This window comes from Scyliorhinus canicula, chromosome 8 (genome assembly GCF_902713615.1).
Source record: "Scyliorhinus canicula chromosome 8, sScyCan1.1, whole genome shotgun sequence".
Lineage (NCBI taxonomy): Eukaryota > Metazoa > Chordata > Chondrichthyes > Carcharhiniformes > Scyliorhinidae > Scyliorhinus > Scyliorhinus canicula.
Window position 1 is genome coordinate 85,318,520 of NC_052153.1, and position 16,535 is coordinate 85,335,054.

Genomic DNA, 16,535 nt, shown 5'->3' on the forward strand with positions numbered 1-16,535 from the left:
TCCTCCCATTTCCTTCTTGTTGCGTCCAGTACGGTGTCGTCCCTATCTACCAGTCGGCCATACATGTCACTACAGTTCCCTTTCTCTAGGATACTTGCGTCCAGTAGGTCTTCCAGTAGTGTCTGTCGTGGCGGTTGTGGGTACGTCCTTGTCTCCTTTCGTAGGAAGTTTTTGAGCTGCAGGTACCGTAGCTCGTTCCCCCCAGCTAGCTGAAATTTCTCTGTCAGTTCGTCCAGTGTTGCGATCCTGTCGTCCGTGTATAGGTCCCTCACTGTCAGTGTCCCCCCGTCCTGTCTCCACCTTTTGAAGGTGGTGTCAGTCAGTGCTGGTTTGAACCTATGGTTGTTGCAGATGGGAGCCTTGTCCGACATTTTGTTCAGGCCAAATTGCTGCCGCAGTTGGTTCCAGGATTGGAGGGTGGCTGTCACCACTGGGCTGCTGGAGTGTTTTTTGGGTGGGGATGGGAGTGCTGCCGTGGCGAGGGCCCGGAGGGAGGTCCCCATGCAGGAGGCCTCCTCCGCACGCACCCACTCGGCTTCTGGCTCCTGGATCCATCCCCTTACTCGCTCGGCTGTTGCCGCCCAGTGGTAGAATTGTAGATTCGGGAGGGCTAGCCCCCCCCTGGATTTTGTTTTCTGTAGGACCTTCTTTGGGATCCTAGCATTTTTACCCCCCCATACGAACGCCATGATAAATTTGTCCAACGCTATGAAGAAGGCCTTGGGGATGTAGATCGGAATGGATCTAAACAGGAAGAGGAACCTGGGCAATACGTTCATTTTGATCGTCTGGACTCTTCCTGCGAGGGAGAGTGGGAGTGTGTTCCATCTTTGCAGGTCCTTTTTTACTTCCTCCGCCAGGCTGGTGAGGTTCCATTTGTGGATCCCTTTCCAGTCATGGGCTATTTGGATCCCCAGGTAGCGGAATTTATGTCGGGCTTGTTTGAACGGCAGCCCCTTTAGTGCTGCCCCCCCCCCCCCCCCCCCCCCCCCCCCCCCCCCCCCTTGCTGGTGTGCTGGGAAGATCTCGCTTTTGTTCATGTTGAGTTTGTAGCCCGAGAAGGCTCCAAACTCTTTCAGGAGCGCGATGATTCCGTCCATGCTGCTTTGTGGGTCCGAGATGTAGAGGAGCAGATCGTCTGCATAGAGTGAGACTCTGTGCTCTCTGCCTCCCCTTCGGATCCCCCTCCAATTTTTTGCTGCCCTGAGCGCAATTGCTAGCGGTTCGATTGCTAGTGCGAACAGCAGCGGGGACAGTGGGCATCCTTGTCTGGTGCTCCTGTGCAGCTGGAAGTATTGGGAGTTGGTATTGTTGGTCCGTACACTCGCCATGGGGGCGTTGTATAGGAGTTTTACCCACGCGGTGAACCCTGTTCCAAGCCCGAACCGCTCCAGTACCTCTATGAGGTATTTCCATTCGACTCTGTCGAAGGCCTTTTCTGCGTCCAGGGAGACGATCACCTCTTGTGTTCTCTCCCCGGAGGGGGTCATTATCACGTTCAGCAGGCGCCTGATGTTCGAGGTGAGCTGTCTACCTTTGACGAAGCCCGTCTGGTCCTCTGTGACCACCTCAGGTACACAGTCTTCTAGCCTTTTGGCTAGGATTTTGGCCAGTATTTTGGCGTCTGCGTTCAGCAGAGATATGGGTCTGTATGACCCACATTCCGTTGGGTCTTTGTCTTTCTTAGGTATCAGCGAGATTGAGGCCTGTGCTAACGTGGGTGGCAGTGTGCCCCTAGCTAGCGAGTCTGTGAACATCTCCCGCAGGTGCGGGGCCAGCGCTGTCGCAAATTTTTTGTAGAAGTCCGCCGGGAATCCGTCCGGTCCCGGCGCCTTCCCCGTCTGCATGGAGCTGATACTGTCCATGATCTCTCCCAGTGCTAGTGGTGCTTCCAGGTCCCGTTTCCTTCCCTCTCCCACGACTGGTATGACCAGTCCATCAAGGAACCGGTTCATCCCAGCCTTCCCCGTTGGGGGCTCTGAGGTGTACAGCTCTTGGTAGAAGGCCTTGAAGGTTTTGTTAATCCTCTCTGGTTCTGTTTCCAACATGCCTCTGGTAGGCTCAGCTTCATCCCTGACATATTTCTAGGATTAGCTCTCTTTAGTGGCTGTCTGTATGCATTGCATTAACCCTTACTTTACCTCCTTGTATGATAATACTGCATGTCTGTGAGAGGGCAGCCCTGGCCAGCGCCTTGGCCACTGCCTGCACAGAGTGCCCCAGGCCTTGGACATGCTGATCCATAGCTGAAACCCTCATCCTCACAGCCTCCACCTGTGCAGTGTGGCCTGGGTCGCACGCATGGTCGGTGTCGCCTCCTGCTCCTGCATGCGGTTGGACCTCTCCACCTGTGCCTGCAGATGCTGGATACTCACCGACAACCAGTTCTGCCTTCCTGATCATTAATGTATATTGTGAATAGCTGTGGTCCCAAGACTGTCCCCTGTGGAACACCACTATGCACCAGCTGCCATCCTGACATTGTGTTATGTTATTTTAAGACTCTGAGAATGATGATTCATTCCAGCATGAAATTGTCAAGTGCATTCCAGTGTCTGAAGTTTCCTAACCAAATTAACGCAGTATTATTTCACCATGGATGAGCTTGTGAATTTAAGGGAAATTAGTCCCACGTTAGCAGAATAATACATTGAATGTTACATTCTATCTCGGTGCTATTTTTATAGCTAAATGGGCCTTCAACTGTCATATCACGAGTGTTACCATGAAAAATCCCTTGTTTCATATTTTATGAAAACAACTTTAATTTATTCATTCTTAGAGCATTGCTGACGAGGGCAGCATTTATTGCCTAATCCTAGTTGACCTTGAGCAGATAGTGATGAGTCACCTTCTTTATCTGCTGCAGTCCATGTGTTGTGGGTACACCTACAGTATTGTTAGGGTGGGAGTTCCAGGATTTTGACCCAGTGACGTGATCCAGTGACTGAAGAACTCGTGATATAGTTCCAAGTCAAGGAGGATTGTGCAAGCAGTGATGTTCCCACCCATCTGTTATGCTTGTTCATTTAGATGGTAAAAGTCATGGGTTTGGAAGATCCTGGTGCAGGTGTCTTGGCACTAGGCAGCAATGTATCTTGGTATATGGTTTACCTCGCTATCCTTGTGCACGATTGGTGGAGGAAGTGAATATTTAAGGGGCTAGGTGGGGTACTGATCAAGCGGGCTGCTTTTTCTTGGATGGTTGTCAAGCTTCTTGAGTGTTGATGAACTGCACTTATCCAGGCAAGTGGAGAGTATTCCATCACTGTCTTGGCTTGCGCCTTGTAGATGGCAGACAGGCTTTATGGAGTCTGGAGATGAGATATTCACTGCAGAATCGCAGTTTCTGATCTTATCTTGTAATCACAGAATTTACATGGCTGGTCCATTAAATTTCTGGTTGTGGTGACACCGAGGATGCTGATTGTGGATGTACTCAGTGATAGTAATGCCATTGAATGTCAAGTGGGGATGGTTGGATTCCCTTTTGTTGACTAAAAGTCTTACAACACCAGGTTAAAGTCCAACAGGTTTGTTTCAAACACGAGCTTTCGGAGCGCAGCTCCTTCCTCAGGTGAATGGAGAGGCATGTTCCAGAAACATTTATATAGACAAAGTCAGAGATGCCGGACAATGCTTGGAATGCGAGCATTTGCAAGTAATCAAATCATTACAGATCCAGGGAGAGGGATAATCACAGGTTAAAGAGGTGTGAATTATCTCAAGCCAGAACAGTTGGTAGGATTTTGCAAGTCCAGGCCAGATGGTGGGGGGTGGATGTAATGCGACATGAATCCAAGATCCCGGTTGAGGGCGCACTCATGCATGCGGAACTTAGCTATAAGTTTTTGCTCGGCAATTCTGCGTTTTCGCGTGTCCTGAAGACCGCCTTGGAGAATGCTTACCCGGAGATCAGAGGCTGAATGCCCTTGACTGCTGAAGTGTTCCCCGACTGGAAGGGAACATTCCTGCCTGGTGATTGTCGCACGATGCCCGTTCATTCGTTGTCGCAGCGTCTGCATGGTCTCGCCAATGTACCACGCTTCGGGACATCCTTTCCTGCAGCGTAAGAGGTAGACTACATTGGTCGAGTCGCACGAGTATGTGCCGCGTACCTGGTGGGTGGTACCACGTGTAATGGTGGTATCCAAGTCAATGATCTGGCATGTCTTGCAGAGATTGCCCTGGCAGGGTTGTGTGGTGTTGTGGTCGCTGTTCTGAAGGCTGGGTAATTTGCTGCAAACGATGGTTTGTTTGCGGTTGCGTGGTTGTTTGAAGGCCAGTAGTAGGGGTGTGGGGATGACCTTGGCAAGGTGTTCATCTTCATTGATGATGTGTTGAAGGCTGCGAAGAAGATGTTGTAGTTTCTCCGCACTAGGAAAGTACTGGATGACGAAGGGTACTCTGTCAGTTGTGTCCCGTGTTAGTCTTCTGAGGAGGTCGGTGCAGTTTTTCGCTGTGGCGCGTTGGACCTGTCGATCGATGAATTGAGCGCCATATCCCGTTCGTACAAGAGCATCTTTCAGCATCTGTAGGTGTCTGTTACGCTCCCCCTCGTCTGAGCAGATCCTGTGTATACGGAGGGCTTGTCCATAGGGGATGGCTTCTTTAATGTGTTTAGGGTGGAAGCTGGAGAAGTGGAGCATCGTGAGGTTGTCTGTGGGCTTGCGGTAAAGCGAAGTGCTCAGGTGACCATCCTTGATGGAGATGAATGTGTCCAAGAATGCAACAGCATTTGGAGAATAGTCCATAGTGAGTCTGATGATGGGATGGAATTTATTGATCTCGTTGTGTAGTCGTTTCAGTGATTCTTCGCTGTGGGTCCAAAGGAAAAAAATGTAATCGATGTATCTGGTGTATAACATCGGTTGCAGGTCTTGTGCAGTGAGGAAGTCTTGTTCAAACTTGTGCATGAAGATGTTGGCATATTAAGGGGCGAATTTGGTCCCCATGGCTGTTCCATGCATCTGGATGAAGAATTTGTTGTCGAAGGTGAAGACGTTGTGATCTAGAATGAAGCGGATGAGTTGCAGAATTGCGTCTGGAGTTGTCAGTGTTGAGGACTGAGACTGTTGCAGCAATGCCGTCGTCATGGCGGATGCTGGTGTAGAGTGCCGAGACATCCATTGTGACGGGAATTGTTCTTGGTTCAACTGGTCCATGGGTGCTGAGTTTCTGTAGGAAGTCCATCGTGTCGCGACAGAAGCTGGGTGTACCTTGTACGATGGGTTTCAAGATGCCCTCGATGTGGCCAGAGAGGTTCTCACACAGGGCCCCATTGCCTGCAAATTACCCAGCCTTCAGAACAGCGACCACGACACCACACAACCCTGCCAGGGCAATCTCTGCAAGACATGCCAGATCATCGACTTGGATACCACCATTACACGTGGTAACACCACCCACCAGGTACGCGGCACATACTCGTGCGACACGACCAATGTAGTCTCCCTCTTACGCTGCAGGAAAGGATGTCCCGAAGGGTGGTACATTGGCGAGACCATGCAGACACTGCGACAACGAATGAACGGGCATCGTGCGACAATCGGCAGGTAGGAATATTCCCTTCCAGTCGGGGAACACTTCAGCAGTCAAGGGCATTCAGCTTTTGATCTCCGGGTAAGAGTTCTCCAAGGCGGTCTTCAGGACACGCGACAACGCAGAATTGCCGAGCAAGAACTTATAGCTAAGTTCCGCATGCATGAGTGCGGCTTCAACCGGGATCTTGGATTCATGTCACATTACATCCACCCCCCACCATCTGGCCTGGACTTGCAAAATCCTACCAACTGTTCTGGCTTGAGACAATTCACACCTCTTTAACCTGTGATTATCCCTCTCCCTGGATCTGTAATGATTTGATTACCTGCAAATGCTCGTATTCCAAGCATTGTCCGGCATCTCTGACTTTGTCTATATAAATGTTTCTGGAACGTACCTCTCCATTCACCCGAGGAAGGAGCTGCACTCCGAAAGCTAGTGATTCGAAACAAACCTGTTGGACTTTAACGTGGTGTTGTAAGACTTCTTACTGTGCTCACCCCAGTCCAACGGCGGCATCTCCACATCATCCCTTTTGTTGAAGATGGGTTTTTTTCTTGGGACTTGTCGTCCATGTCTTGCTGCATGTAGGGCATGGACTGCTTCCATATATGAGGAGTTGGGGATGGCACTGAACATTGCGCAATCATCAGTGACCATCCCAATGCCTGATCTCATGTTGAGGGAACAGTCAGTGATGAAGCAGCTCAGGATGGTTGGGCCTACGACACCACCCTGAGGAACTTCTGCTGCGATGCCCTCTACTGAGATGATTGGCCTCCAGCAACCACTACCATCTTCCATTGGGTTAAGTATGATTCTAGCTATTGGTGAGTTTTCTCCGATTCCCATTTACTTAACTTTTACTCAAACTCCTTGGTGCCACACTTGCTTCCTTGATGTCAAAGGCAGTCACTCTCGCCTCACCTCTGGAATTCAGCTCTTGTGTCCATGTTTGGGCCAAGCCTATCATGCGATCTGGAATTTAGAAGGCCATGTGAAATGTGAACTGAGCATCAATGAGTTTGCTATTGCTGTGCAAGTACTGTTTGCTAGCACCGTTGACAACAGATTCCAGTGCTTTGCTGATGACAGAGTATAGACTGATGGGGTGATAATTGGTTGGATTGCAGTCATCCTGCCTTTTGTCGACAGGAAATAACTGTGATTTTCCACATTGTTGAGTAAACATCAGTGGTGTAGCTGTATTGGAGCAACTTGGCTTTGAGTGTGCCTAGTTCTGGTGCACAAGTCTTTAGTACAATTGTTGGGATATTGCCAAGGTCCTAAGCTTCTGTACAATCCTTGCCTTTGGCTGTGGCTCTGAGCTCTGCCCTCAGTGGGAAACCCAGTCTTGGGGAGGACCAGTCCCTTATCCCTGCAGGTTCTTGGGAGGTGGGGGGAATAGAGGGATGTTGCTCCAACAGCAGGGGGAGGGATTTCCAATGATAGGAAAACATGAAACTTATTGGACTGTGATGGAGAGTTTTGATCCACCTTGGCCCCAAGCAGTGCTGGAAATGCAGTTACCTTTTCCCTGAAGTTTGCCTCGCCTCCCTTGAATACCTGGGTGGATTCACCGTGCCGCATTTCTGTTTCAGCATGGTGGCGGCATGCTCCGTTCCGCCGGCTGGTCAATGGGGTTTCCCATTGTGGGGCAGCCCCACGTCGTCGGAAAACCGGAGCATCCCGCCGGCGGAGAATTCAGCCCCTGGTTTTCCAAGCCCTGGTAAACCTGATAGGTCAGGATCAATCGTAATTAACTACCCAATCCTCCTGGCTCACAACTCACCCATTTTTGGGGGTTAAAATATCCACCTTTGCTTCTGAGGGGACCAATTTTATATATTTATTTTGCTAACCTGTGTAAGAAAGAACAATGCCATATGTTTTTGATGAAACATTTCATGTTTCATAAACTTTGTTCCAGTTTCCTTTAGTGGAGCTGTGCATTCCTACCTCACTCCTGCAGCCGTACTCACATTTGAAACTGTAAACTACAGTCATTATGAATCATTATACGGATGATCCTCTGATTTCTAAAAGTGATTTGATGCACATTCTGCAATAATGCAGAGGGTTCCATACTAAAGCTACAACTTTTAGTTAAATGAACCTCTAATTCTTCCTCAGAAAACACCATTAGAGTAATTTTTAAGAATATATATTCTTGTGGGACAGCACGGTAGCATAGTGGTTAGCATAAATGCTTCACAACTCCAGGGTCCCAGGTTCGATTCCCGGCTGGGTCACTGTCTATGCGGAGTCTGCACGTCCTCCCCGTGTCTGCGTGGGTTTCCTCCGGGTGCTCCGGTTTCCTCCCACAGTCCAAAGATGTGCGGGTTAGGTGGATTGGCCATGCTAAATTGCCCGTAGTGTCCTAAAAAGTAAGGTTGGGGGGGGGGTTGTTCGGTTACGGGTATAGGGTGGATACGTGGGTTTGAGTAGGGTGATCATTGCTCGGCACAACATCGAGGGCCGAAGGGCCTGTTCTGTGCTGTACTGTTCTATTATATATATATTTTTTATCTCTGTAGGTCAACAAATACAAATCGACCACGATCTGCTGATGACTGTAGGAAATCGAGAAAACAGACACTCGTGCATGATGGCCCTTCAGCCTGTATGAACTTACAACTTTGGTCAAGCATTACCTCCAGTTCATTTTTGTTGCACCAGTATTTCAAGAGCTTCCCTTGGGAGGCAGGGCGGATTTAGTGTTTGTAATCAGTAATTAAGATTCTACAGTTCCACGTGTTCCCTCTCAACTTCCTCTCAGCACACAAAAGGTGGTCTTTTCTCGCGGTGTGCCGAAATGCTAGCGGCAACTTGATGCCTGGAAATGACCTCGGGTTGGATATTTTGGAATTTTCTACCACTTAAACCAACCTGCACCTAACACCATGAGCTGCATTAAATACTACCCATTTATTTATTAAGGACCTGTAAAACTTTAGGGCTGGTTTAGCACAGTGGGATAAACAGCTGGCTTGTAATGCAGAACAAGGCCAGCAGCGTGGGTTCAATTCCTGTACCGGCCTCCCCGAACAGGTGCCGGAATGTGGCGACTAGGGGCTTTTCACAGTAACTTCATTGAAGCCTCCTAGTGACAATAAGCGATTATTATATTATTATTAAAACTCCTATTTGTTTGCCAGGTGCAACAAAATCCAGTAAATCCTGCAAGTAACTGAAACATTCTGCTGGTGAACGTAACTATCAAGTGTTTGCCACTATTGTCGTTAATATTACCCCTTCCAGTTGCAGTCAAGAGCAGCGATTAAGGGAAGTGTTACTGATGAATAATCCAGAGATAGCATTGAATGGAATGGGTTTCATGGTCTGATTACACTCAGCTCACAAGCCTTCCTTTCCCCAGTACCTTGGTTCTCCCAGTGTGAATCCCTGGTCTCTGCTCCTTGGAATATTTTTGAGATCATATAATCCCTACAGTGCAGAAGGAGGTCATTTGGTCCATCGAGTCTGCACTGACCCACCAAAAGAGCACTCTAACTGGGGGCCCACTCCCCCACCCTAACCCCGCAACCCTGTGCATTGATCAATCCACTTAACCTGCACATCTTTGGACTGTGGGAGGAAGCTGGAGCACCCGGAGGAAACCCACACAGACACGGAGAGAACGTGCAAACTGCATGCAAACAGTCACATAAGGCCACAATTGAACCCGGGACCCTAGCGCTGTGAGGCAGCAGTGCTAACCATTGTGTCAACTTGCTGGATGATCACCTTCGTATCTAGAGACAATCAGCAACCTTTTTAAAAATCAGTTATAATGGTTTATTATTGACGTTCTGCTTTCTGTTGTTGGTAGCTTTATTTTGGGGGGGATTTAAAGTACTTTAAACAATCAAATGATCTCTCTCTCTCTCTCTGCAACTTTAGTGCTTGCAACAAAGAACAAGGGGCCACGGAGGCACCTGACCAAGAGGCCTGTAAGTGCTGATGTTCTAAGTGGTAAACGGGCACCACAAGAAACACCAACATCTAAAGCACTGCTTCAAAATGCAGCAATGGCTTCAGTGGCAACAGTAAAATCATGTAAGTTTCAAACAATAAAGCATTTCCTACAAATGAAATATTTTTTGAAGTTCGGAACAAATATTCCGGTACTTTCTGTTAAACTTTTAAGTTTATTTTCAAGGTCAATTATTTATGGCACGTAAATTATAATCAATGAAAGCATTCCTTGTATTATGTCTGTTCTGAAGAAGAATCATGTTTGACTCAGAATGGTAATTCTGTTTCTCTCCAGAGATGTTGCCAGATCTGCTGAGTTTTTCAACAGTATATTGCAGTTATTTTATTTCTATTAAAGTAATCCTTGTATTACTCTTGATCTCCGAGTAGTAAATAATCATGTCTTCACAGTTTCCCTATTCACCACTTTGTTTCTGTTATCGACCCCATATCATGTGGCTCTGTCGCTGTGTGATCATCTCTCATTCTTCTAAACTCCAGATATTATAGGCCCGATTTACTTAGCCTCTCATCAAAGAACAATCCTCTCATCACAGAGTCAAATCTAGTCAATCTTCACTGTCCTGCATCTGAGGCAATTATATCCTTCCTTAACTATGGAGACTAAAACTGTGCACCCTACTCCAGCAGTGGTCTCACCAAAGCCCTGTTCAATTAGAGCAAGATTTCCTTAGTCTTTTACTTCCCCAAATGAAACTCAATCTGCCACCTTGTTCTCTGGTTATTTACCTTTTCTATGGTCGCCATTCTCCGGTCTCGTTACCCTCTCGCTCAAGCGAAACAAGGCTAGCGAATAACGGGAGAGGCCAAAAACGAGAACCGTGCCAGGTGCCAAACAGGTTGTGATGCAACCGGCCCACTCCCATAGGCAAAATCGGGATCTCGCCGTAGCGTGACGCGAAACCAATTATCACCACTTAAGCCCCATTTCCATATAATTAACAAGATCCACCCCATATCCAACGGCCTCCCGTCATTCAGTGGCCTCCCCAGCAAGTGATCACGATTAATAGTCCTTTTGAACCTGGTCGGAGGGCTTCAGTCTGGAGCCTAGGAGGTGAGTCGCCATCTTTGCTCAAGGCAAAGAGCTCGGGGGTGCTCGGTGTGTGTGTGTGTGGGGGGGGGGGGGGGAAGAGACCCTTGGCTGGGGGTGAGGAACACTGCAGGAGGCAACACCACACACACATCAGCCAAGATCCAGACACCCAGGAGACGGGAGACAGATCCGGGACATGTCCACGGCCACAGGGTGGCTGAGCGCCAAGGGAAGGGGGAGATGCCTGGAAAGGTGGGCCAAGGGTTCAGAGGTCAGCCCACATTGCGGAAGAAGATGATAGAGGCATACTAGTTGTGCACCAACATGTTTATTGTGTTTGACAATTCCCCACCCTCCTGATAATGCTGCCCCCTCCCCCACCTCTACCCCCCTCACTCCCTACCTACCCCCCCACTCCCCTCCTCTCCCCTGGTGCCTTCAGTGATCTTAATGCGCTTTGTCCTCCTAGCTCTACCACTACGCCTAGGTGTTTCCCCAGGATGCACATCAGAGGTGGAGGCAGCTATCTGCTTGCCTCGTCCCGTGGTCTTCGATGTCCCTGGCGGGCATCCTCAGGGGGCTCTGAGGCCGGAGCGCCCTGGCACACTTGTCGCCAGCACATGCACAGCTGGGCTACCCTGTCCCATGTGCTGACCTTGAGACGTGACCTCATCAGAGGTGTGGAACCTGGGGGCGCTAGTGGCCACCGTCGCCACTCCATGGGACGGGTCTGGGTTGGCACTCAGTGCCCCCTCCTCCTGATTGGTGCACATAGGGTCAGAACAAAGAAGAACAAAGGAAAATTACAGCACAGGATTGAACTCTATCTGCCATTTCTCCACCCAACTCTCCAATCTATCCATATTCTGCTGTATTCTCTGACAGTCCCCTTCACTATCTGCTACTCCACCAATCTTAGTGTCATCTGCAAACTTGCTAATCAGACCACCTATACCTGCCTCCAGATCATTTCTGTATATCACAAACAACAGTGGTCCCAGCACGGATCCCTGTGGAATACCACTGGTCACAGTTCTCCATTTTGAGAAACTCCCTTCCACTACTACTCTCTATCTCCTGTTGCCCAGCCAGTTCTTATCCATCTAGCTAGTACACCCTAGACCCCATGAGACTTCACTTTTTCCATCAGCCTACCATGGGGAACCTTAACAAACGCCTTACTGAAGTCCATATATATGACATCTACAGCCCTTCCCTCATTAATCAACTTTGTCACTTCCTCAAAGAATTCTATTAAGTTGGTAAGACATGACCTTCCCTGCACAAAACCATGTTGCCTATCACTGATCAGCCCATTTTCTTCCAAATGGGAATAGATCCTATCCCTCAGTATCTTCTCCAGCAGCTTCCCTATCACTGACGTCGGGCTCACCAGTCTATAATTGCCTGGGATTATCCCTGCTACCCTTCTTAAACAAGGGGACAACATTAGCAATTCTCCAGTCCTCCGGTACCTCACCCGTGTTCAAGGATGCTGCAAAGATATCTGTTAAGGCCCCAGCTATTTCCTCTCTCACTTCCCTCAGTAACCTGGGATCCTATCCGGACCTGGGGACTTGTCCACCTTAATGCCTTTTAGAATACTCAACACATCCTCCCTCCGTATGCCGACTTGACTTAAAGTAATCAAACATCTATCCATAACCTCAACATCTGTCATGTCCCTCTCCTTGGTGAATACCGATGCAAAGTACTCGTTAAGAATCTCACCCATCGGGCAGCACGGTGGCCTAGTGGTTAGCACAACCGCCTCACGGCGCTGAGGTCCCAGGTTCGATCCCGGCTCTGGGTCACTGTCCGTGTGGAGTTTGCACATTCTCCCCGTGTCTGCGTGGGTTTCGCCCCCACAACCCAAAAATGTGCAGAGTAGGTGGATTGGCCACGCTAAATTGCCCCTTAATTGGAAAAAATAATTGGGTAATCTAAATTATATTAAAAAAAAGGAATCTCACCCATTTTCTCTGACTCCACGCATAACTTTCCTCCTTTGACTTGAGTGGGCCAACCATTTCTCTAGTTACCCTCTTGCTCCTTATATATGAATAAAAGGCTTTGGGATTTTCCTTAACCCTGTTTGCTAAAGATATTTCATGACACCTTTTAGCCCTCTTGATTCCTCGTATCAGATTGGTCCTACAGTCCTGATATTCTTCCAAAACTTTGTCTGTCTTCAGTCGTCTAGACCTTATGTATGTTTCCTTTTTCCTCTTAGCTAGTCTCACAATTTCACCTGTCATCTATGGTTCCCTAATCTTGCCATTTATATCCTTCATTTTCACAGGGACACGTCTGTCCTGCACTCTAATCAACCTCTCTTTAAAAGCCTCCCACATATCAAATGTGGATTTACCTTCAAACATCTGCTCCTGATCCACATTCCCCAGCTCCTGCAGAATTTTGGTATAGTTGGCCTTCCCCCAATTTAGCACTCTTCCTTTAGGACCACTCTCGTCTTTGTCCATGAGTATTCTAAAACTTACGGAATTGTGATCACTATTTCCAAAGTAATCACCGAGTAAACTTCAACCACCTGGCCGGGCTCATTCCCCAACACCAGGTCCAGTATGGCCCCTTCCCGAGTTGGACGATTTACATACTGCTCTAGAAAAGTAATCACTGACTGAAACTTCAACCACCTGGCCGGGATCATTCCCCAACACCAGGTCCAGTATGGCCCCTTCCCGAGTTGGACGATTTACATACTGCTCTAGAAAAGTAATCACTGACTGAAACTTCAACCACCTGGCCGGGATCATTCCCCAACACCAGGTCCAGTATGGCCCCTTCCCGAGTTGGACGATTTACATACTGCTCTAGAAAACCCTCCTGGATGCTCCTTAGAAATTGTGCTCCATCTAGACCTCCAGCGCTAAGTGTATCCCAGTCAATGTTGGGAAAATTAAAATCTCCTATCACCACCACCCTGTTGCTCCCACATCTTTCCATAATCTGTTTACATATTTGTACTTCTATCTCACGCTCGCTGTTGGGAGGTCTGTAGTACAGCCCCAACATTGTTACCGCACCCTTCCTATTTCTGAACTCTGCCCATATCGCCTCAGTGCTCGAGCCCTCCATAGTGCCCTCCTTCAGCACAGCTGTGATATGCTGTCTGACCAGTAATGCAACTCCTCCACCTCTTTTACCTCCCTCTCTATCCCGCCTGAAGCATCGATATCCTGGGATATTTAGTTGCCAATCATGCCCTTCCCTCAACCAAGTCTCAGTAATAGCAAGAACATCATACTCCCAGGTACTAATCCAAACCTTAAGTTCTTCTGCTTTACCTGCTACACTTCTTGCATTAAAACAAATGCACCTCAGACCACCAGTCCCTTTGCGTTCATCATCTGCTCCCTACCTACTCTTCCCCTTAGTCACGCTGACTTCATGATCTACTTCCTTACAGGCTTTAATTACTACCTCCTTACTGTCCACTAACCTCCTCATTTGGTTCCCATCCCCCTGCCACATTAGTTTAAACCCTCCCCAACAGCATTAGCAAAAGCACCCCCAAGGACATCGGCTCCAGTCCGGCCCAGGTGTAGTCCGTCCAATTTGTAGTAGTCCCACCTCCCCCAGAACCGGTCCCAATGTCCCAAAAATCTGAACCCCTCCCTCCTGCACCATCTCTCAAGCCACGCATTCATCCTGCCTATTCTTTCATTTCTACTCTGACTACCACGTGGCACTAGTAGCAATCCTGAGATTACTATCTCTGAGGTTCGACTTTTTAACTTGGCTCCTAACTCCCTAGATTCTGCTTGTTGGACCTCATCCCATTTTTTTACCTATACCATTGGTGCCTATATGCACCACGACAACTGGCTGTTCACCCTCCCCCTTCAGTATGTCCTGCAGCTTATCTGAGACATCCCTGACCCGTGCACCTGGGAGGCAACATACCATTCAGGAGTCTTGTTTTCGACCACAGAACCGCCTATCTACTCCCCTTACAATTGAATCCCCAATGACTATAGCCCTTCCACTCTTTTACCCGCCCTTCTGTACAGCAGAGCCAAACACAGTGCTATCAACCTGGCTACTGCTGCCTTCCCCTGGTGAGCCATCTCCCTCAACAGTATCCAAAACGGTATACCAGTTTTGGAGGGAGATGACCGCAGGGGACACCTGCACTGCCTTCCTGCTTTATCTCTGCCTTTTGGTCACCCATTCCCTTTCCCGCTCAACAATCCTAACCTGCGGTGTGACCGGTCCTGGGGTTCACCTTGGAGGGGCAGCTGGTTTGAGTCCGGGCTGCCCCTGCATCATCTGGCTCCAGCCCTGGTGGTTCGACACCTTCAGCGGAGCATTGCTCCTCAGTGACTGGGACTTGCTCTGCAGTGCCTCAGCTATGTCAACCTGCGACTGGAACGAGCTTCGCAGCACCTCGGCATTGCCCACCTGAGAGTGGGACATGTCCCACAGAACCTCATCAAGGTCGGCCTGTACTGGGTCGCATCCCCCAGAGGGGCAGACGTACTGCCGAGACCCTCAGCCATGGCTGTCACTGACTGTACAGCGCCTTGGACACCTTCACTAATGGTGCACCAGACTCTCCACTGCGGTCGCCACAGTTCTTTATCTAACTGACCTCTGTGCCACTCATTGCCGGTGACATCTCCTGCGCCCATAGCCTCTGGGCCTCCTCCAATCAGCTATGGATCTGATCGGCTAGGGATCTGCTGGAGTGACACTGACAGCTCCCTCTGAATATCCCGGCCGCTCCCTATCGTTTCCACTAGTTTCCACGGTAACTCTGTTCCAGAGCTCAGCATCAGGTTAGGACCCAGCTGGGTCCTGGGATCCAGCAGCCCTTTGACTGCTGTCTCTCCTTGGGGTTCCTGCTTCCATTTGATGTGCATCATCAGCGGTGTGGTGTTCACCAGATTGTGCCCCAGATGCCTGTCCACCAACATGTCCCACTGAGGTGCGTGTATCTGTGTGAGTGGAGGGTGGGGATGACAGCTGTGCCACGACTATAATGGTTGCATCCTTGGAGCTCTCCTCCGAGGTGTTCTCCTCGGAGTCAGCAGAGGGTGCCACCCGGGATGGACTGGCGCCGTCGACTGGAGGACCTGTGGCAGAATTGACGTGTGGTCAGTGGGAGAGATGGATCAGTGGGTAAGGCAATAACAACTCACGTTTGACAGATCCTCCGGGTGGATCTCACCTCTGCGATATCTGCCAGCCTCCGTGCGGGTGACCGATCTGTCCTCGGGCATGGGGAGTTGGGGGGGGTGGATGCTCCTGATGTGTTGGGTATGCTGGGTCTGTGAGGACTACATTTACCAGAGCAGTGAGAGAGACAGGCTACCAACACTTGTAGAAGTACAACTCTATTTTATTTAACTATGAGCTGTTAAACATACTTGCACTGTGGGTTGACGCTATGTTAAGTTGACTGGAAACCTGAGGCTAACCTGACCAGACTATATTGCTAGCACATGGTAGATGTTAGTGTTGCTGATCACGGGCTCTGGCTGTCTCAGAGGCTGCATCCCAAGAGAGTTGGAAAACTAGTGCCCGCTGGCTTTATAGTGGCCGTGTCCTGTCTGATGATTGGCTGTTGTGTTCTGTGTGTTGATTGGTCATTCAGTGTATCAGTCAGTGTCTGTCTATGCACCATCATATACTTGTGTGTGTATATTATGACAGCTCCCTTGTGTAAGAGGTGGGGGACATTGGTGTCTACTCACTCGTGCTGCCCGGTATAGGCCGTTGACCTTCTTAAGGCACTGGAGGCTAATCCGCCGGTCACACTCCCCGAGCTGACAACTGCTGCCACCTCATCCCAGGTAGCACTGGCTGCCTTGTGGCTGACTCTGCAGGACCCTTGGGGAAACATGACATCCCTCCTGGCCTCCACCGCGTCTAGTAGCCTCCCCAGGTCAGCATCACTGAATTTTGGGTCCAGTCTCCTTGGCGCCATTAT

The 16,535-nt window shown here is 49.3% G+C and overlaps 1 protein-coding gene across 2 annotated transcripts in view; it reads left to right on the forward strand.

Annotated features, from left to right (window-relative positions):
* Positions 1 to 16,535, forward strand: part of LOC119970373 — a 149,885-nt gene that overhangs the window by 37,467 nt on the left and 95,883 nt on the right. For both annotated transcript variants that reach the window (XM_038804883.1, XM_038804885.1), the window contains exons 4-5: positions 8,082 to 8,167; positions 9,448 to 9,603. In XM_038804883.1, coding sequence (XP_038660811.1) covers positions 8,082 to 8,167; positions 9,448 to 9,603 — 242 coding nt within the window. The remainder of the gene's footprint in view (positions 1 to 8,081; positions 8,168 to 9,447; positions 9,604 to 16,535) is intronic.